This window comes from Somniosus microcephalus, chromosome 4, assembly GCF_052327205.1.
Source record: "Somniosus microcephalus isolate GS21.2 chromosome 4, FLI_Smic_1.0, whole genome shotgun sequence".
Classification (NCBI taxonomy): domain Eukaryota; kingdom Metazoa; phylum Chordata; class Chondrichthyes; order Squaliformes; family Somniosidae; genus Somniosus; species Somniosus microcephalus.
In genome coordinates, this window is record NC_140990.1 from 288,609,525 (window position 1) to 288,631,558 (window position 22,034).

The following is a 22,034-nucleotide window of genomic DNA, read 5'->3' on the forward strand; positions in this document are numbered from 1 at the left end:
TGAAATGTAGTAAACAGTGAGGAGGATAGTAACAGACTTCAGGAGGACATAGGCAGACTGGTGAAATGGGCAGACACATGACCAATGGAATTTAACAGAAATGTGAAGTGATTCATTTTGATAGGAAGAATGAGGAGAGGCAATATAAACAAAATTGTACAATTTTCAAGTGGGTACAGGAACAGATAGATCTGGGGGTGTACATACATAGGGTAGCATGACAAGTTGAGTAGGCTGTTTAAAAAGGCATACAGGATCCTTAACTTTGTAAATAGAGGCAGAGAGTAAGGAAATTATGCTAAACCTTTATAAAACACTGCTTTGGCCCCAGCTGAAGTATTGTGGCCAATTCTGGGCACCACACTTTAGGAAGGGTGCAGAAGAGATTTACTTGAATGGTACCAGGATGAAAAACTTCAATTATGTGGAGAGACTAGAGAAACTGGGGCTGTTCTCCTTTAGAGCAGAGAAGGTTAAAGGGAGATTTGATAGAGGTGTTCAAAATCTTGAAGGGTTTTGATAGAGTAAATAAGGAGAAACTGTTTCCAGTGGCAGAAGGGTCGGTAACCAGAAGGGACACATTTAAGGTAATTGGCAAAACCAGAGGTGACATGAACAAACAAAAATTATGCAGCGAGTTGATATGAACTGGAATGCAGTGCCTGAAAGGGTGGTGGAAGCAGATTTAACAATAACTTCCAAAAGAGAATTGGATAAATATTTGAAGTGGACAAATTTGCAAGGCTATGGGGAAAGAGATGGGGCAGTGGGACTAATTAGATAACTCTTTTTAAAAGTCGGCACAGGCATGATGGGCTGACTGGTCTGTTTCTGTGCAGTATCATTTTATGATTCTATGAATATGAATTCTGATTGGGTTGGAGGATGGAAAGTACTTAAAAATTCCCTTAAATAACCAAGTGACAAATATGTCAAATGCATTGCTCTTTTTAAATAAAGTATGTTGTTTTCACTTCTGCTTCCATGTCAGAGATGCTAAGTAGTAAACAATGGTTGTTATTTTCACATAAATGTACAGCAATATTCTGTTTCCTTTTTAATTGAAATTAACAAAAATACTAATGTTAGTAGTACATCAGTTAATAGGATAACTAAAGAAAGAGTAGGGTCTATTAGAGACCAAAAAGTCAACCTGTGTGTGGAGGCGGAAGACATGGGTATGGTTCTTCATGAATACTTTGCGTCTGCCTTCGCAAAAGAGAGGAAGATGCAGACATTGTAGTTGAGGAGGAGTGAAATATTAGATGAAATAAACATAGTGAGAGGAAGTATTAAGGGGTTTAGCATCTTTGAAAGTAGATAAATTGCCAGGCCCAGATGAAATGTATCCCAGGCTGTTAAGAGAAGCAAGGGAGGAAATAGCAGAGGCTCTGACCATCATTTTCCAATCCCCTTTGGCTACAGGTGTGACGCTGGAGGACTGCTAACGTTGTACCGTTGTTTAAAAAGGGAGAAAGGGATAGACTGAGTAATTAGCCAGTCAGCCTAACCTCGGTGGTAGGCAAATTATTGGAAAAAAATTCTGAGGGACCACATTAATCATCATTTAGAAAGGCACGGATTAATCAAGGACAGTCAGCATGGATTTGTTACGGGAAGGTCGAGTCTGACGAACTTGATTGCATTTTTTGAGGAGGTAACAAGGAGGGTTGATGAGGGTAGCATGTTTGATGTAGTCTACATGAATTTTACCAAGGCTTTTGACAGGGTCACACATGGCAGATTGGTCAGAAAAGTTAAAGCCCATGGGATCTAAGGGAAAGTGACGAGTTGGATCCAAAATTGGCTCAATGGGAGGAAGCAAAGGGTAATGGTCAGCGGGTGTTTTTGTGACTGGAAGGCTGTTTCCAGTGGGGTTCCACAAGGCTCAGTACTAGGTTCTTTGCGTTTTGTGGTATATATCAATGATTTAGACTTCAATGCATGATTAAGAAGTTTGCAGTCGATACAAGAATTGGCCGTATGATTGGTAGTGAAGAAGAAAGCTGGACTGGTCAGGTGAGTGGAAAAGTGGCAAATGGAATTCAATCCAGAGTAGTGTGAGGTAATGCATATGGGAAGGGCTAACAAGGCAAGGGAATACACAATAAATGGTAGGATACTGAGCAGTATAGAGGGAACAGAGGGACCTTGGAGTGCATGTCCACAGATCACTGAAGGTAGGAGGACAGGTCGATAAGGTGGTTAAGCAAGCATATGGGATACTTTCCTTTATTAGCCGAGGCATAGAATGCAAGAGCAGGGAGGTTATGCATAGAAACATAGAAGATAGGAGCAGGAGTAGGCCATTCAGCCCCTCAAGCCTGCTCCGCCATTCAATGAGATCATGGCTGATCATCCAAACTCAGTACCCTGTCCCTGCCTTCTCCCCATATCCCTTGATCCCTCTAGCCTTAAGAAATATATCTAACTCCTTCTTGAATATATTTAATGAAGTGGCCTCAATTGCCTTCTGTGGCAATGAATTCCACAGGTTCACCACTCTCTGGGTGAAGAAATTCCTCCTCATCTCTGTCCTAAATGGCTTACCCCTTATCCTTAGACTGTGACCCCTGGTTCTGGACTCCCCCGCCATCGGGAACATCCTTCCTGCATCTAGTCTGTCTAGTCCTGTTAGAATTTTATAAGTTTCAATGAGATCACCTCTCATTCTTCTAAACTCCAGCGAGTATAAGCCCAATCGACCCAATCTCTCCCCATACGTCATTCCTGCCATCCCAGGTATCAGTCTGGTGAATCTTCGCTGCACTCTCTCCATGGCAAGAACATCCTTCCTCCGATAAGGCGACCAAAACTGCATACAATATTCAAGGTGTGGTCTCACCAAGGCCCTGTACACCTGCAGCAAGACATCCTTGTTCCTGTACTCAAACCCTCTCGCTACGAAGGCCAACATACCATTTGCCTTCTTAACCGCCTGCTGCACCTGCATGCTTACCTTCAGCGACTGGTGCACAAGGACACCCAGGTCTCGTTGCACTTCCCCTTCTCCCAATCTATTGCCATTCAGATAATAATCTGCCTTCCTGTTTTTGCCACCAAAGTGGATAACCTTGCATTTATCCACATTATACGGCATCTGCCCAATCACCCAACCTGTCCAAATCATACTGGAGTTTCTCTGCATCCTCCTCACCGCACACACGCCCACCCAGCTTATTGTCATCTGCAAATTTGGAGATATTACATCTAGTTCCCTCGTCTAGATCATTGATATATATATTGTGAATAGCTGGGGTCCTAGGACCGATCCCTGCGGTACCCCACTAGTCACTGCCTGCCACTTGGAAAAAGACCCGTTTATTCCAACTCTTTGCTTCCTGTCTGCCAACCAGTTCTCTATCCAAGTCAATACCTTGCCCCCAATCCCACGTGCCTTAACTTTACATGCTAATCTCTTATGCGGGACCTTATCGAAAGCCTTCTGAAAGTCCAAATACACCACATCCACTGATTCTCCCTTATCTATTCTACCAGTTACATCCTCAAAAAATTCCAGTAGATTAGTCAAGCACGATTTACCTTTTGTAAATCCATGTTGACTTTGTCCGATCCTGTCACTGTTTTCCAAGAGCTCTGCTATTACATCTTTTATAATGGACTCTAGCATTTTCCCCACTACCGATGTCAGGCTTACCGGTCTATAATTCCCTGTTTTCTCTCTACCACCTTTTTTGAATAGTGGGGTAACATTAGCTACCCTCCAATCCATGGGAACTGTTCCAGAATCTAAAGCATTTTGGAAGATGACCAGCAATGCATCTACTATTTCTAGGGCCACTTCCTTAAGTACCCTAAGATGTAGATTATCAGGCCCTGGGGATTTATCAGCCTTCAACCCCGTCAATTTCCCTAACACCATTTCCCTACAAATACTAATTTCATTCAGTTCCTCCCTCTCATTAGACCCTATGTTCCCCAGCATCTCTGGGAGGTTATTTGTGTCCTCCTTTGTGAAGGCAGAACCAAAGTATGTATTTAATTGGTCAGCCATTTCTTTGTTCCCCATTATAAATTCCCCTGTTTCTGACTGCACGGGACCTACGTTTGACTTCACCAATCTTTTTCTCTTCACATATCTAGAAGCTTTTACAGTCAATTTGAACTGGATAAAACACCTGTTAGGCCACAGCTAGAGTACAGTACAGTTCTGATCACCACATTACAGGAAAGATGTGATTGCACTAGAGAGGGTACAGAGGAGATTTACGAGGATGTTGCCAGGACTGGAGAATTTTAGCTGTGAGGAAAGATTGGATAGGCTGGGGTTGTTTCCTTTGGAACAGAGGAGGCTGAGGGGAGACTTGATTGAGGTGTATAAAATTATGAGGGGCCTAGCTAGAGTGGCTAGGAAGGACCTATTTCTCTTAGCCAAGAGGTCAATAACCAGGGGGCATAGATTGAAAGTAATTGGTAGAAGGATTAGAGGGGAGTTGAGAGAACTTTTTTCACTGAGGGTGGTGGGGGTCTGGAACTCACTGCCTGAAAGGGTGGTAGAAACAGAAACCCTCATCACATTTAAAGAATACTTGGATATGCACTTGATATGCTCAAGGCTACGGACCAAGAACTGGAAAGTGGGATTAGGCTGGATAGCTCTTTCTCGGCCGGCACAAGACACGATGGGCCAAATGGCCTCCTTCTGTGCCGTAAATTTCTATGATTCTATAATAAAATGTGAAATAAAAACAGAAAATGCTGGCAAACATTCCAGGTCAGGCAGCATCTGTGGAGAGAGAAACGGTTAACGCTTCCGGTCGATTACCTTTCATTATCAGTCGTCTTAAGCTGTTCACATTTTTGAGACCTTATTTTGACTTGCATTGTGGGCTGTTAGGAATTTGCCAGAAATAAAAGCATACAATCAACTTTTGCTTCTTAAAGTTATGAGGTGGCTAATGGCATAAATCCACATTTAGCACACAAATATGCTTAGGTGTTTATTTTGCTATCAAGACATTAATTTTAAAAGGAATGACAATGTGTCTTCCATGGTGGTCGTAGAATTTTGGTGTAGTTATGCCTGGCTTATCATTGGTTGTAATTCACTTTTGTGCCCCCCTCAACCTTTTCTAGGTGTATGCTTCGAGTGCTGGATTCATTTGGTACAGAGCCAGAATTTAACAGTGCTCAATATGCTCAGTCTAAGGGTCACAAAACACCATGGGGTAAATGGAACCTCAACCCACAGCAGTTCTACACAATGTTTCGTAAGTAATTTATTTCAGTTGATTTTCTCATTTTACATAAGGATATTTGAGGATGGACAAAAATCAATATTAGACCATCAGGCTCTAGCAGATCTTTGATTTCGTTCAAATTTTGAAGCCAAATATAAAATTTAAGGAATGAAAACGGAGATAAAAAGTCGAACAGGGAGCTGTCTTAACAAATCAATTGGTTACATGTATCACATTTATTTTGCTCATTTCTTGGGCATACCAGTTAGCCTAAGTCAGAGTATTGATTGTAAAATTCTGAAACTGCTGAGAAACGGAACATTCAGAATAAGTAAGTAGAAAGATCAGTGAATAATGTAGTGCAGAATAATGTTCCTCCGGAGATTTCTTTTACCCCCAAAAAAAGGACAGGAAGTATGTTTTCCCATCTTGGAAAGCATCCTCGTACATGTTGTCAGTTCTTGGTGAACAGTACTATGTGTAATCAAAGGAGTGTTTTATATAGGTTCTTGTGTATATAATATGAATACTGGAGATCCAGATACTGGAGATACTTTGTCGACGACGAAGTCCAACACCGCCTTCAGTGTGCCAGTGCCGCCTTCGGTCGCCTGAGGAAGAGAGTGTTTGAAGACCAGGACCTCAAACCCGGCACTAAGCTCATGGTCTACAGAGCAGCAGTGATACATGCCCTCCTGTATGCTACAGAGACGTGGATCATGTACAGCAGGCACCTCAAAGCACTGGAAAGGTATCGCCAACTCTGCCTCTGCAAGATCCTGCAAATCCATTGGCAGGATAGGCGTACCAATGTCAGTGTTCTTGCTCAGGCCAACATCCCCAGCATCGAAGCTTTGACCACGCTCAATCAGCTCTGATGGACGGCCACATCGTCCGCATGCCCGATACGAGACTCCCAAAACAAGCGCTCTACTCAGAGCTCCGGCACGGCAAAAGAGCCCCAGGTGGGCAGAGGAAACGCTTCAAGGACATCCTCGAAGCCTCCTTGAAAAAGTGTAACATCCCCATCGACACCTGGGAATCCCTGGCCCAAGACCACACATAGTGGAGGAGAAGCATCCGAGAAGGCGCCGAACACCTCGAGTCTCTTCGCCGGGAGCAAGCGGAAGCCAAGCGCAGGCAGTGCACGGAGCGCATGTCAACCTAAGCACCCTACCCACCCGCCCCTTCAACCACCGTCTGCCCCACCTGTGACAGAGACTGTAGGTCCCGCATTGGACTAATCAGTCACCTGCAAACTCATTTTTAATGTGGAAACAAGTCATCCTCGGTTCAGAGGGACTGCCTAAGAGGAGGAGATCCAGGGTCATTCTTGTTGCATTACAGATTGCTCAACTAGTTTTATAGCTCATCGTTGTTCAGCTGCCCACAAATTGCAAACTCTGTCTGTTCCCCCACCCGACCCATGCATTGGTGCCAAAATGATGTCATGTCCCTTATTAACAATGCAAATGAATGGCATACAAAATTAGAGAAAATAATTAGTTTTTCTGCAGCTGGTTCCTCTTTTTAAAAAAAAAAAAAAAAAATGATGGATAGGCAAAATCGAGCTGGTCCAATGAGCCCATTCCATATTATAATGGTGTGACTTCTACATGCCATCACACCCATTTGCCCCACCCATCGGCATGGAGTCTCTTTGGAGAGGGAGAAAAAAACCTAGGCCAATTTAGGATACAACTCTGGAAGTGTTGTGTGACTTCTTACATTTGTCCACCCCAGTCCAACACCGGCATCTCCACACCATAAGTTCCAGGAGATTGTGGTGACTGGAAGACACCGGTAACCATCTTAAACACCTCAATTAGAACACTCCTTAATCTTCTATACTCAAAGGAAATCAAGCCCAGTCTATGCAACCTATCATAATTTAACCTTTTTTAGCCCCGGTATCATTCTGATGAATTTGCGCTGCACTCACTCCAAGGCCAATGTATCCTTCCTAAGATGCAGTGTCAAGAAGTGAACACAGTACAGGAAACTTTGTGCTATCCGGCACCGACAGGACCGAGCTGTTGCCGTCCCATCAAAACTGCCAGACAAACCAGCGCTAATGTTGAAACATACGGAGATTTTGAGCTCCGTATCTGGCAACAAACCCTGTGCTTCTAAACAGTCGGCCGTACCTTGCAAGCGTCTCTGTAGCTTAGCAACAGCTTCAGCGAGACCTTGCAGAGCCTGACTGGTGGAAAAAAAAGCAACGAAAAGAAAAAAAACCTAACGAAACGGCTCCTGATTTTTGCCGGTGGCTCTAGCACTCCGGACAGTTAACCTCCTGATAAACCAAAGTTTCCTGTACTCTAAATGGGATTTAACCAGATTTTAACTTTATATAACTTCCACCCCTTTGTATTCCGGCCCCCTTGAGATAAAGGCCAACACTCCATTAGCCTTTTAAATTATTTTTTGTACCTCTCCACTAGCTTTTAGTGATTTCTTTACATGGACCCCTAAATCTCTGCTCCTTCACAGTTCCTATCTTCTCACCATTAAATTTTCAACAGTTTTGGTTTGGCTGATCAAGTTAAATCTAAATCTAATTACAGACAAGTTCACTGTTTTATGCTTCAGAGGAAGGAAAAGGTAAGCTGTAGTTGTGTGTAGCTTTGAGTGGTAGGATTGAGAAAGGACATCCTTCTGTGAACTAGAAGCTGAAAGAAAAGGCTAAAGGATTGGATAACTTTGAAGGATATAGCTGGAAATAACTTGCTTGAGCTAAAGATTGGAGTGGAAATTAGAATACATGTAACTCTGGAACCGTTAAACATTAATTTTTTAACATTTGCTTTTAAGCAGTTGCTTCTAAGGAAATGCATTTCTTCTATTTGAATAAACCCCTCAACTCTTACTCAACTGAACGCCTGTATTTTATTCACTCCCTCATAAAGTAAGCATTACCAATACTATTGGTATTGGAGCAGGTGCAGTAATGTGTGTAATATATAATGCAATTCCTGACCAGGTGACACACATTTCATTGCATTGTAGGCTAAATATTGTAGGCTAAATATTTAACTTAACTATTCAATGTCGATATTTCAAACAAAGGATCAATTTGCTTACATATATCATGCTACTTACAAATGTAATTAATTGTGTAAATGCCTAGCTGTTTTGCTGATATGTCCTATAAAAATGCACGTGTTTATTTTATTGCGCAGGGAATAGCAGCCACGACCCACCAGCTCTAACTAAGGGAATACAACATCAGTGGTGTGAAAAGAGGCAGCATGTTAAATAATATATTAACAAAGGAATAAGTTCAGGGACACGTTAACATCTAATTTAGTACTAATATATATTTTAAGTTTTGAACTCCAACTTAATATTTCAGCTTGTATAGTTTAAATTTATTTTTCTGTCTGAGTTGGGTGGAGGTAGAGCCTATAGTACTTGTTTTCCGGTGAAAGTGAAATAAGATTTTTGTCACTGAAATTTTAAGCTTACAGAACAGTGCCATCGCTTGTCACCTTTTTATCCAGGATGAGTGGTTATCGCATTAACATCTTCCAGACATGAAAGACAAGATTATAAGCCAATATCTTGTTTATAAATCACTTTGCAGTTCCTACTTAGAAGATTATATTTCAACTGAAAGACTGATAATCAAGTGAGTTGATTTAATTGCATCCAAAAGCATTTACCAGCTAAGAGCTAGTCTATGCAAGTACAGTAATGGATTTTTCTTGCAAAATTGACAAACAGCCAAGATTAATGAATGTTTACTAACTTGTCTGTGTTAGATGAGGAACATTAAATGATAACCATAAAAAAACTGTTTACAAATATAACTCCTATAAGAGCAGAGCATTATATAATGAAGTCCTAAGATATGCAATACAGTAATAAAATGTTCTTGCTCATCCAGCTTATTTTTCTTTTATACTCCAATCTGGTTGTCTACAGATTTACATTTCTGTCCTTATTTTCCATTTCTAAACTAACGATCTATTTTTAATTAGAAGAACAAGGCCTAGAAATTCAGTTGTTTGCGCCAGCCGCTAGCGCCTTAGGAGGAGAAGTGGGGTGCTAAGCGGCTAGCGCCCGGGTGCAGCGTGATCTGCGCCTCTCGCGAACTTCAGTTAAGATTTAGCGGCGGCGCAAAACCTTTGCGCGCGCTCAGCTGCGCGCGCAGATCCTGACGTCATTTCATGGTGCAACGCCCTTTGTGCGCCCCAAACCGGAAATTCAGTGGCGCCGGCCTATTGTGCGCCTGGCTCCCCTAGCGACTGGTAGAGGGGAACGGTTCCGGGGCGCGGGGGGCGCTAATTAAAGGGGACTCCTCCTGCAGTATAAATGGCAGCCATTTTGCACCACTCCTTCTTTGTGAGAGACGGATCTTTGGAGAGAGACAAAGGTAGAGAGCTTTCTGGTTTGGCTCAACACTCGCACAGGTACTTGTGGCTTCAGGCCACAGCTTTGCACTTGTCTTTAACTTCAGTGTCACAGCATTGATTGGAAACATATAATGGGGGCTGCAATGGGTGGAAACGTTGGGCTTCTCCATTGCATTCAAAGGGCTCAGAGACGCCATGAGAGAGTGCCAGTCATGGCCAGACGGAGAAGGGGCAACAGGCGTCGGCAAAGGAGGCCTTACCCACCCAGGGTATACCGCCAGCAGTTCTCATATCTGAACATGTCTGAGGAGCAGTGTGTTCGGAGGCTGCGATTCAGAAGGGCGGTGGTCACTGAGATCTGCCACCTGCTTCGCGGAGATCTGCAGCCACAGCTGAGGAGCAGGACGTCTCTGTCGGTGGCAGTGAAGGTGACGGTGGCTCTCAACTTCTATGCCACCGGCTCCTTCCAATCCGCTACTGGGGACATTTCCAACATCTCCCAGTTTGCGGTACATTGCTGCATCCTCCAGGTGACCAATGCCCTTTTCAGAAGGAGACATCAGTTCATCTCCTTCCCCATGACCGTTGACAAGCAGCAACAGCGTCGTGCAATGGGCTTTGCAGCATTAGCGGGCTTCCCCATGGTGCAGGGCGCCATTGACTGCACGCATGTGGCTTTGCAGGCACCTCTAGAGAATGCCGAGGATTACCGCAACCGGAAGGGCTACCATTCGCTCAACGTGCAGTTGGTGTGTGACCACAGGCAGCTCATCCTAGCTGTCGATGCCCGCTTTCCAGGCAGCAGCCACGATGCCTTCATCCTGCGCCAGACTTCTGTGGCAGACATGTTCGAGGCCCAGCCTCACCCACGAGGATGGCTTCTCGGGGACAAAGGCTATCCTTTGTGCACCTGGCTGATGACCCTGCTCCGTGCGCCCAGCACCCCTGCTGAAGAGGGATACAATGAGAGCCATCAAGCAACCAGGAACATCATTGAGCAAACAATCGGTGTGCTGAAGCAACGGTTCCGCTGTCTGGATCGTTCCGGGGGAGCCCTACAGTACTCGCCTGAGCGAGTCTCCCATTTCGTTGTCGTGTGCTGCATGCTGCACAACCTGGCTATCCGCAGGACTCGGCCACTGCCAGCAGACATTGGAGAACCACCGGAGGAGGAGGAGGACCAGCACAGGAGGGAGGCAGAAAGTGCAAGGGCCGCCCGTCGGCGGCTTATTGCAAGTCGGTTCTAGGCCCCCTCTCAGGGAATGGCTTGTGCCAATGGCAGAAGATGAATATAGCCACTCCACAAGCCCTCAGCCGAGCAGGGCAACCAGGACTTCCAAAAGAAAGCATGGACAGTGCGATTTAAGAATTTTTTTTACTGTGATACCTCTGTGCCCTTCCCACATGACAAACTAATGGAGAGAAACCCCCCCCCAAAAACACAAATACACCAGTCTCGGCCTTTAAATATGAAACAAATGCACCAGTCTCGGCTTTTATATATGAAACAAATACACCAGTCTCGGCTTTTATAAGTAAAACAAAACATTTGGCCACACCACCTACTTTTTCCCCTGTGAGGGTGATCCGTTTCGCTTCCGTGACTGGCCCCTACCCGCCCTGCAGCTCCTCCTCAATGGGACCCCAGTGGCTGCAGCAAGGCTGGGGGAAGGCTGCTGAGGGTCAGATGGTGAGACGGCACATGTCCTTGGGGGTCGGCCTGGACCAGCTCTGGGCCTGGAGGGGCCGGCTGCTGACTGCTCCAACTCTGCTTGGGCGGCAGCAGTCTGTCCAACAGCTGGTGGCAGCTGAAATGGAGGAGTGACCGTGTTGGCTGCAGGAATGCTGCCAACCTGACAGATCACAGGCACTCCCTGGTCGGCTGATACATTCGCACGGGCCAGCACTGCAGCATGCGCAGCAATCTGCTGAGGCACAAACTGCTGGGCTGCTGCGGCACAGCGCGTGCCCCGGCGATGCCTGGCCGATCCAGCGAGTGTGGCAGCAGTTAGTGCCCGTGTGGCCCTGGTCTGTGTCTGCATAACAGCAGCCAGTGAATGCACGGCACGACTGAGCACTTGGCTAGAAGCCGCCTGTGAAGCAGCGAAGTCCTGCTGACTCCTAGCCTGTGCTGCCGCGATGTCCTGCAGACTCCTGGCCTGTGCTGCCCCGAATTCCTGCACACTCCTTGCCAGTGACTCTCTGGAGTCGGGCATCCTTGCCACTGCAGCCATGAGCTCAGTGTGCCTGCGCTCAGCCTGGGCGCCCATTTCCGCTAGGAGCCGCACCTCCTCTGCGCTCACCTTAGCAGGACTGGAGGCCGCACTCACCCTCCGGGGAGAAGGCCGCCGAGCTTCCCCACCCCTCCCGCGTTGCTGCAGCCCGCTGGTCACTGGAGCTTCACTATCCTCCGACCCTTCCCCCCCCCCCCCCCCCCCCCCGCTCCCCTCCAGGGAAGACGTGTCACCATCATGGCCATGGGCTGCCTCGGCTGAGGGTGTCCCTGATGGGCTGGCTTCCTCTTCCTCCTCCTCTGTCTGACTCGGACACAGTGCCAGCTTGAGGGGCCGCCTGCTCACCTGGCGAGTCACCATCTGAAAGCAGGGAGGCACAAGAGTTGCTTTAGAGTGAGGACAGGGCAGCAGCGAGGGAGGCATGAGTGCTGCTGTGCACTGCATTGGTTCGATAGTGGCAAAGGATGCTGGCGTGAGGCGCAAGTGGAAAGGGAGAGGTCAAAAAGGTGATGACCTTACCATTGGTGCCCAGAACAGGGTCAGCATCTCTAGTGGCGACGGGGCCACTCAGCCGGCCTGCCATGATCCGCTCCACTCGCTGCTCGAGGTCGCTCAGCTGTTTCAGGTCAGGACGGCCTCCCCCGGTCTGTCGCTGCTGTCTTCTGTTATGCGCCAGCTTGGCCTGCAAGAGAAAGGACCGCCTCTAAGTACAGTGTCAAGCCCTGATCTTGCCCGCACTGCCTCCCATGGTCGAATAGCCCTGACAGTGTCTAAAGTCCTGATTGCGCAAGTGCTTTTCATGACAGTCCCATAGCTGCTGGATGAGGGCTGGCCATTAGGGCTTTCAGACCTGTTTGGCCATAAAGTGAGGTGCACATGCAGGGATGAGGAGGATACTGGAAAGGGTACTCACCCTGACAACCAGAGTGAGGTCGTTGAATTTTTTCCGGCACTGGGTTGGTGTCCTGCCAACCACGCTGTTGGACGTGACCCTGTTTGCCACATCCCTCCATGCTTTCCGATATTCGGCGGGCAGCGGCCTCCTGCCACCCTCCGGGAAGAGGATATGGCACCTGCGGTCCACTGCGCCAACCAGCAGCCTCAGGTCACCCTCGCCGAAGCGCTGCGCTCTCTCCCAGGCCTTCTCCATTCTCCTGGGCGTGGAGCTGTTCCAGAAGCAGTGTTCAGGCCTTGCCTTAGGGCTGCAGTGTGCAGGGCGTGGCAGCCAACCAATTCCACCCTCCCCCTTTAAGTGCTGACCGGCGCCTGACTGTCTGCCCTCAATGAGCAACTCGCCGCACCTGCGCTGCGCCCGCCTTCGGTGTTTGCGCCCCGGATTGCCGGCTTAGCGCCTAATGATAGTCGTGCATCGCCTGCTTTAGCGCAGCAGCAACCTCTTGGGGCGATGCAACTGAATATCGGCGAAGGTGGTGCTAAGTTGCGCCGGGCGCAAAAGTTAGCGAACGCCATGCTGTAGCGCCCCAAACGTGGCTATACTGAATTTCTAGGCCCAAGTGTCTACAAACATGTATAAATGTTCCCTTTAAGCCGCGTGGCCACACAGCACTCCAGGGGTCCCGCACAACCGGTGAGCTGGTTTTTAAATTGAAAAAACCGCGCATGCATGAACTTTTGAATGGGCCGTGCAGTCCAAAAAACAATTACGGGGAGCATTGCTCATAGGCTGTTTAAAATGAGGTACGAAAGTGCTTAATACCCTGTAAACTAGTAGACGCTTGTCAAAAACCTCAAGAATGAACTAATCTTGCTAATTAATTTTTTTTCCCTTTGATCAAAGTTCCGAACCCAAAACGTCCCTCCATACCAAAAGACCAAGTCTGTGCCTTCCCATTATATTTAGCTGAAAGAGGAATTTCATAAACCATAAAATCCAGTTACCAGAAAAATTCTCCAAGATTTCATGTATCTATTATAAATTAAAATTAGTGGGTTACATCATTCCATTTCAAAGTGCATTGAAAACTCTGTCTATGACAGAAACCCATTATAAAACTGTCAACATTTAACTGCATTATCTGTTACATTTGTAGCTGGCACTTTGATGGGGTTTTTTGGATGTTAAATATTGCATAAAACAACAGCTGCTACATAGGATATTAAGAATTATCACCAGAAAAACTGGTTGAGTCTGCATGTAGCATTTCTGTGGAGCAGTGTCTGAGGCTTTGCGCCTCCCTTCTCTTAGCCAACAGCCTTGTTCCTAAAACTAAATAAAGGAGGTAAATATCGAAGCATGAAAATAAATCCAAAACTTTTAGCAGAAGTTCTACTCCATTACAACTGTCCAGCACTTTCTCCTCTTCCAATTGGCAGTCCTACTCCAGACCTCCCGATCATAAGGCTGCCTTTGTGGCCAACCTATGGAAAGCTACCTGCCTGACCACTCCTGTCCCCTCGACCACATCCAGCTAGCCCACGTACATGCTTACACTTTTTTTAACCGTCCGCCACTGAGACTGCCCTCTTCTTCCCTACTCCCTTCAACAGAGCATCTTCTGCATGTTGCGTCTTCTCTGCACCTCCAATCTGTCCAGGATCTGCAATCGCCTCACCTTGTTGGTTCTTTTGTGGCCAACCCTGGGAAACTCCCTAGCAAGTAGCTGCCCATTGTCTCTTCAGCACCTTGCTCTTAATTTTGGCACTTGCCCCTGAAACCTCTTCCCCTCCCCCATCAACGTAGTCCATCATCCCCACTAAGCAGCATATTAGCATTTTCCTCCCTCACCACAGCGCCCCCCCCCCCCCCCCCCCCCCACCTCATTGAGCATCGCTTGCCCAATCGGCCTGGAACACCTTTTTTCCAAACTTCCAACTGAGAAGCATATTGACCCCTGACTCTCACCCCCCTCACTGAGTTGGAGTTCTGTCAGTCCTGCACCCCAGATTAGATTTGTCCTTCTCTTTGTGGCTGGGCTTACATGGGCAATTTTCCACATTGTCGGGCAAATGCTAGTGTTGTAGCAATAATGGAACAGCTTGGCTAGGTGTTGAACACTTCTTGAACACAGGACTTCATCACTACAGCCAGGATGCTGTGGTGGCCCATAGCCTTTGCTGTGTCCAGTGCATTCAGCCATTTTATGATGTCACATAGAGTGAATCAAATTGGTTGAAGTCTGGTATCTGTGACGGTGGGAATCTCTGGAGGAGGCTGAGAAGGAAAGAAAGAAAGGCTTGCATTTATATAGCATCTTTCACGACCACCAGACGTCCCAAAGTGCTTTACAGCCAATAAAGTACTTTTGAAATGTAGTCACTGTTGTAATGCAGGAAACGCGGCAGCCAATTTGCACACAAGCAAGCTCCCACAAACAGCAATGTGATAATGATCAGATAATCTGCTTTTGTTATGTTGATTGAGGGATAAATATTGGCCAGGACACTGAGGATAACTCCCCTGCTCCTCTTCAAAATTGTGCCATGGCATCTTTTACATCCACCTGAGAGCAGATGGGGCCTCGGTTTAACGTCTCATCCGAAAGGCGGCACCTCCGACAGTGCAGCACTCCCTCAGCACTGCACTAGAGTGTCGACCTAGATTTTTGTGCTCGAGTCTCTGGAGTGGGACTTGAACCCACAACCTTCTGACTCAAAGACGAGAGTGCTACCCAAGGAGCATCCACTTGGTGCTTCTGGCTGAAGATGGTTGCACGCACTTTAGTCTTTTTTGCACTCGTGCTGGGCTCTGACATCATTGAGGATGGGGATTTTTAAGGAGTCGCCTCCTCCCATTAATTGTTTAATTGTCCTCCATTGTGCTTGACTGGCTGTGGCAGGGCTTCAGAGCTTTGAGCTGAACTGTTGTGATTGCTGTTGTTGTTTGGCGAACCGATCTCTACCGTGCGGAAGCTGAACACCAACTCTCCAACACCTTCTCCTACCTCCGCCTGGACCATGACCCCACTAGCAAACATCAAGCCATTGTTTCCAAGTGTGTCACTGACCTCATCTCCTCTGGAGATCTTCCCTCCATGGTCGCCAACCTCATAGTCCCCCAACCCCGCACAGCCCGCTTCTACCTCCTTCCCAAGATCCACAAACAGGACTGCCCTGGTAAGCCCATCGTTTCAGCCTGTTCTTGCCCCACGGAACTTATCTCTTCCTATCTCGACTCTTTTTCTCCCCTTGTCCAGTCTCTTCCCACCTACATTCGCGACTCTTCCGACGCCCTCCGTCACTTTAACAGTTTCCAGTTTCCTGGCCCCAACTGTCTCCTTTTCACCATGGACGTCCAATCCCTCTACACCTCCATCCCCCACCAGGACGGCCTTCGGGCGCTCCGTTTCTTCCTTGAACAGAGGCCCAACCAGTCCCCATCCACCACCACCCTCCTCCGCCTGGCTGAACTTGTTCTTGCATTGAACAACTTCTCTTTTAACTCCACTCACTTCCTCCAAATTAAAGGTGTTGCTATGGGAACCCGCATGGGCCCTAGCTATGCCTGCCTGTTCATGGGATATGTGGAACATTCTTTGTTCCAGTCCTACTCGGGTCCCCTCCCTCACCTTTTTCTGGTACATCGATGACTGTATTGGTGCCGTTTCCTGCTCTCGCCCTGAACTAGATAAGTTCATTCACTTTACTTCCAATTTCCACCCTTCCCTCACCTTCACATGGTCCATCTCCGACTCTTCCCTTCCCTTCCTTGACTTCTCCGTCTCCATTTCTGGCGATCGGCTTTCAACAAACATCCACTACAAGCCCACCGACTCCCACAGCTACCTGGACTACACTTCCTCCCACCCCGCTTCCTGTAAGGACTCTATTCCATTCTCCCAGTTTCTCCGTCTCCGCCGCGTCTGTTCTGACGATGCCACCTTCCATACTAGTGCTTCCGACATGTCTTCCTTTTTCCTCAACCAAGGATTCCCCTCTACCGTGGTTGACACGGCCCTTGACCGTGGTTGACACGGCCCTTGACCGTGTCTGTTCTATTTCCTGCACATCTGCCCTCACCCCTGCCCCTCCCTCCCGGAACCACGATAGAGTTCCCCTTGTCCTCACCTTTCACCCCACCAGCCTCCACATTCAACGGATCATCCTCCGCCATTTCCGCCACCTCCAACGTGATCCCACCACCAAACACATCTTCCCCTCACCTCCCCTTTCAGCATTCCGAAGGGACCGCTCCCTCCGCGACACCCATGTCCACTCCTCAATCACCCCCAACAGCCCTTCTCCTTCACCTGGCACCTTCCCGGGCAAGCGCAGGAGATGCAACACATGCCCTTTTACCTCCTCCCTTCCCACTGTCCAGCGCCCCAAACACCCCTTCCAGGTGAAACAGCGATTTACGTGTACTTCTTGCAATTTAATATACTGTATTCGCTGCTCACGATGCGGTCTCCTCTACATTGGGGAGACCAAACGCAGATTGGGTGACCGTTTTGCGGAACACCTCCGTTCAGTCCTTAAGGGTGACCCTGAGCTTCCGGTCGCCCCTCACTTTAATTCACCGCTTCACTCCCACTCTGATCTCTCTGTCCTCGGGCTATTGCATTGCTGCAATGAAGCTCAACGTAAGCTCGAGGAACAGCACCTCATCTTTCGACTGGGCACTTTGCAGCCTGCCGGACTCAACATTGAGTTTAACAATTTCAGATAATTATCCCTGCCCCCATTTTTCATGCAGTATGATTTTTGCCATTCCCATTTGCAACATTTTATCTTTCCTGCCTCTTACAAAAGCACAGGGTGTTCTTTCTATTCCTTCCTCCCCTCCTAACCACCCCCCCCTTGTCTCTGCACCTGCTTAATATCTGTTACATCTCCAGCTTTTTCCAGTTCTGATGAAGGGTCCCAGACCTGAAACGTTAACTCTGTTTCTCTCTCCACGGATGCTGCCTGGCCTGCTGAGTATTTCCAGCATTTTCTGTTGTTATTTCAGATTTCCAGCATCCGCAGTATTTTGCTATTACATCTGTCTATAACATGCTGCTTTTGCTATTTAGCATGCATAAAGTCCTGTGTTGTAGCTTTGCAACACTGCCAAGAACAGGTGCATCTGCGATGGGTAGATTGGTGAGCACGAGATCAAATAAGTTATTCCCTTGTGTTGGTTCTCTCGCCACTTGTCGCAAGCTCAGTCTGACGTTGATGTCCCTCACGCCAGTTCGGTCAGTGGTACTACCAAACCACTCGCTATTCTTCCTGACATCACTCCTCTAACAAGTATCCATTATTGGTATCCTTCAGCCATTCTCCTATCCAGTGAATTCCCACCACTTCAAGCTTAAGTAGCAGTCTTTTGTGTAGAACTTTGTAAAAGGGGTTTTGGAAGTCTAGTTACACCATGTTTGACTTTGAATTTGGGAGACTACGTTCTCACAAAAAATGTCAAGTAGGTTGGTCAGGCACTGGATTCATATTGATGCTATTGACATACAAGTTGGTGATTTGTGAATGAAATAATTTATAAAGTTAAATATTTAAAGCTAGTTTTCAAATAATGCAACACTTCGTATGGTTGTACAACATCTCAAATGGCTAAACTGGTGTCCCACATTTGATGGATATGGAGTAGAACACTGTTCTTTTGAGGGGTTTTCTTAAAGTTATTTGTTATGTTTATAGCTCAAGCATTGTAGAATTTAAAATACATGAATGTTTTGGCAGATCTGCAGAGAAGGATTGAAAGAGGTTTGAATGCAACGGTCCAGTGACTTGAGTGAATGTGTTGGCTGGTTTGGGGAGGTGGCTTACTTGCAACTGTGGTAATTGTTGTAGAGCTCCTGATTAAGTACTTCTATTTGCTGATTGTGATTTTTTTAATGGTATTTTTGTATTACTTACGTTAAAAATAAAATCTTTATTGCATAAAATAGATATTTATGTTGGATAATTTATTTTAAATGTACCATCCGATTTCCACTAAAGGATATCTGATGCTTCCCATTGTAGTTTAACACTTTACAAAGAGAAATCTATTTGTTATTGGAATTAGTAAGGCTGGCATTACCAAGGATGCCCAAGAATGCATCGGGGTTAAATATTGATTACTAGTTTGAAATAAACACCGACCGGTTCTTCTAACTGTACTAACTATTCCTGATCAAATTATTAAATCTATGCTGCTTTAACTTGTCTGTCTTTGCAGCTCACACACCTGATAACAGCTTCCTAGGATTTGTGGTTGAACAGCACCTCAATGCCAGTGATATTAGTCATCTTGATGATATCAAAAGACAGAATCAGTCTCTTGTGTATGGCAAAGTGGATCATTTTTGGAAGGTAAATATATACAGCAATGATTCTACATGGTTGAGCATTGTTACCCAAGTTACATTTATTTGACTGAAAAATTATATTGGCTATAATAGAGGCAAAATTTTGTTGGGCTGATGCACCTGCCTGCCTTGTATAGCAGACGTGGTAGCTCTCTTGCATTACTTCTACTAGTATATTGAAAACACTGGGTGGGGAGGGTAAATCTCTACTGCTGGCTGCCCGTTTATCGCATGAAAAGAAAGCAACCGGCAGAGAAAAATTTGGTGAGGACCTTGTGCGCCTATTTTCCCGCCTGAATTAATTTTCAGACAGGACTTTAAATAGCCGCCCAACACTCCTGCCCAAAACAGATAAGGGGCTGTTTAAATATGCAAATCTAGATTCTGCACCTGTTGTCTGACTCTGATTGCAATTTTCATGGAGAAATCGGCAGAGGGTACACGGGACATGCTCGTCCCACTTTCTCCAGGCATTGAGAGGTCTAACCTGCAGTCCTTAAAGAGCCTGCTGGAAGCCTCTTTGGAAAGATGAGCTTGTTTTTATTTTAAAAGATTTTTGAGGGGCCAGGAGTTTCGGGAGTGCTCCTTCAGGCCCCAAAATATCTGCCTGCCCTCCCACCCCCCGCAGGCCTTGTCTGCTGACCAACTAAGTACTAAAACAAAGCTTTGAGAATCTAATCTCTGTTTTGTTTGCAAGTCTTTTTAGAAAGAGTGAAGACACTCGATGCTTCCTCGCCCTGTGAGGATACATCAAGTTATGCCTAAGCACCGATTGCATGCTGGAAAATTCTGTAAATGGCAGACGTTAGAAGGCATAGATGTAGTTGACTAGCTGAGACCTTGAAGTAAAAACTTTAAGAAAGGAATTAAAAGGCACAAAATAATTAATCGGGTAAATGGACTGCAAATACTGTGAAATGCATAATTTTTGTATTTTTTTAAATTTGGTTTAAAACCTTTTTTTGGACATTAAAATGGTGGCTGAAAATTATTTTCTAAACCAATTTGACTGGTTCATCAATAAACTGTGACAGAGTAAATTTTTTACATGCTTAGTAGGGTTCTGCCATTATAAGTGTTTACATCCTGATAATATAGAATCATAAAATGGTTATAGCAAGGAAGAAGGCCATTCGGCCCATCGAGCCTGTGCTGGCTCTCTGCAACAGCACCTCATCCAGTCCCACTCCCCCGCCCTTTCCTCGTAGCCCTGCAATTTTTTTTCTTTCAGGTACTTATCCAACTCCCTTTTGAAAGCTGTGATTGAGTCTGCCTCCACCACCATTTCAGGCAGTGCATTCCAGATCCTAATCACTCGCTGTGTAAAAAAAAGTTTTTTCTTATGTTGCCTTTAGTTCTTTTGCCAATCACCTTAAATCTGTGTCTTCTGGTTCTCGACCCCTCTGCCAATGGGAACAGTCTCTTTCTGTCTACTCTGTCCAGACCCCTCATGATTTTGAACACCTCTATCAAATCTCCTTTCAATCTTTTCTGCTCTGAGGAAAACAACCTCGGCTTCTCCAGTCTATCCATGTAACTGAAGTCCCTCATCCCTGGAATCATTCTCGTAAAGCTTTTCTGCACCTTCCCAAAGACCTTCACATCCTTCCTAAAGTGCAGTGCCTAGAATTGGATACAATACTCCAGTTGAGGCTGAACCAGTGTTTTATACAGGTTCATCATAATTTCCATGCTTTTGTAATCTATACCTCTATTTATGAAGTCCAGGATCCCATAAGCTTTTTTAACTGCTTTCTCAACCTGCCCTGCCACCTTCAACGATTTGTGCACATATACCCCTAGGTCTCTCTGTTCATGCACCCCCTTTTAGAATTGTACCCTTTAGTTTATATGTCCTCTCCTCATTCTTTCTACCAAAATATATCACTTCGCACTTTTCTGCATTCAATTTAATTTGCCACGTGTCCGCCGATTTCACCAGCCTGTCTATGTCGTCTTAGTCTATCACTATCCTCCTCACTGTTCACTATACTTCCAAGTTTTTTGTCATCTGCAAATTTTGAAATTGTGCCCTGTACACCCACATCCAAGTCATTAATATATATCAAGAAAAGCAGTGGTCCTAGTACCGACCCCTGGGGAACACCACTGTATACCTTCCTCCAGTCCGAAAAACAACCGTTCACCACAACTCTGTTTCCTATCACTTAGCCAATTTCGTATCCATGCTGCCACTCCCTTTTATTCCATGGGCTTCAACTTTGCTGGCAAGCCTATTATGTGGCACTTTGTTGAACGCCTTTTGGAAATCCATGTACACAACGTCGACCGCATTGCCCTCAACCCTCTCTGCTACCTCATCAAAAAACTTGATCAAATTGGTTAAACACGATTTGCCTTTAACACATTCGTGCTGTTTTTCCTTAATTAATCCACACTTGTGCAAGTGACTGTTAATTTTGTCCCTGATTGTTTCTAAAAGCTTCCCCACTACCGAGGTTAAACTGACTGGCCTGTAGTTGCTGGGTTTATCTTTACACCCTTTTTTGAACAAGGGCGTAACATTTGCAATTCTCCAGTCCTCTGGTACCACCCCTGTTTCTAAGGAGGGTTGGAAGAATATGGCCAGTACCTCCGCGACTTCTTTCTTCACTTCCCTCAGCATCCTAGGATGCATCCCATCCGGTCCTGGTGACTTATTTACTTTAAGTACAGCCAGCCTTTCTAGTACCTCATTTTTTCAACTTTTATCCCATCCAGTATCTCCTCTACCTCCTCCTTCACTGTCTATGGCAGCATCTTCTTCCTTGGTAAAGACTGATGCAAAGTACTCATTTACTACCTCAGCCATACCCTCTGCCTCCATGCGTAGGTCTCCTTATAGGTCCCTAATCGGCACCACCCCTCTTCTTACTACCCATTTACTATTTATATGCCTATAGAAGACTTTTCGATTACCTTTTATGTTGGCTGCCACTCTATTCTCATACCCTCTCTGCCCCTCTTTTTCACTTCTCTGAACTTTCTATATTT

At 46.1% G+C, this 22,034-nt stretch overlaps 1 protein-coding gene across 3 annotated transcripts in view; it reads left to right on the forward strand.

Annotated features, from left to right (window-relative positions):
* Positions 1 to 22,034, forward strand: part of mgat5 (alpha-1,6-mannosylglycoprotein 6-beta-N-acetylglucosaminyltransferase) — a 176,481-nt gene that overhangs the window by 86,352 nt on the left and 68,095 nt on the right. For all 3 annotated transcript variants that reach the window (XM_085986593.1, XM_085986595.1, XM_085986592.1), the window contains 2 exons: positions 5,098 to 5,231; positions 18,911 to 19,044. In XM_085986593.1, the coding sequence (XP_085842719.1) occupies positions 5,098 to 5,231; positions 18,911 to 19,044 (268 nt within the window). The remainder of the gene's footprint in view (positions 1 to 5,097; positions 5,232 to 18,910; positions 19,045 to 22,034) is intronic.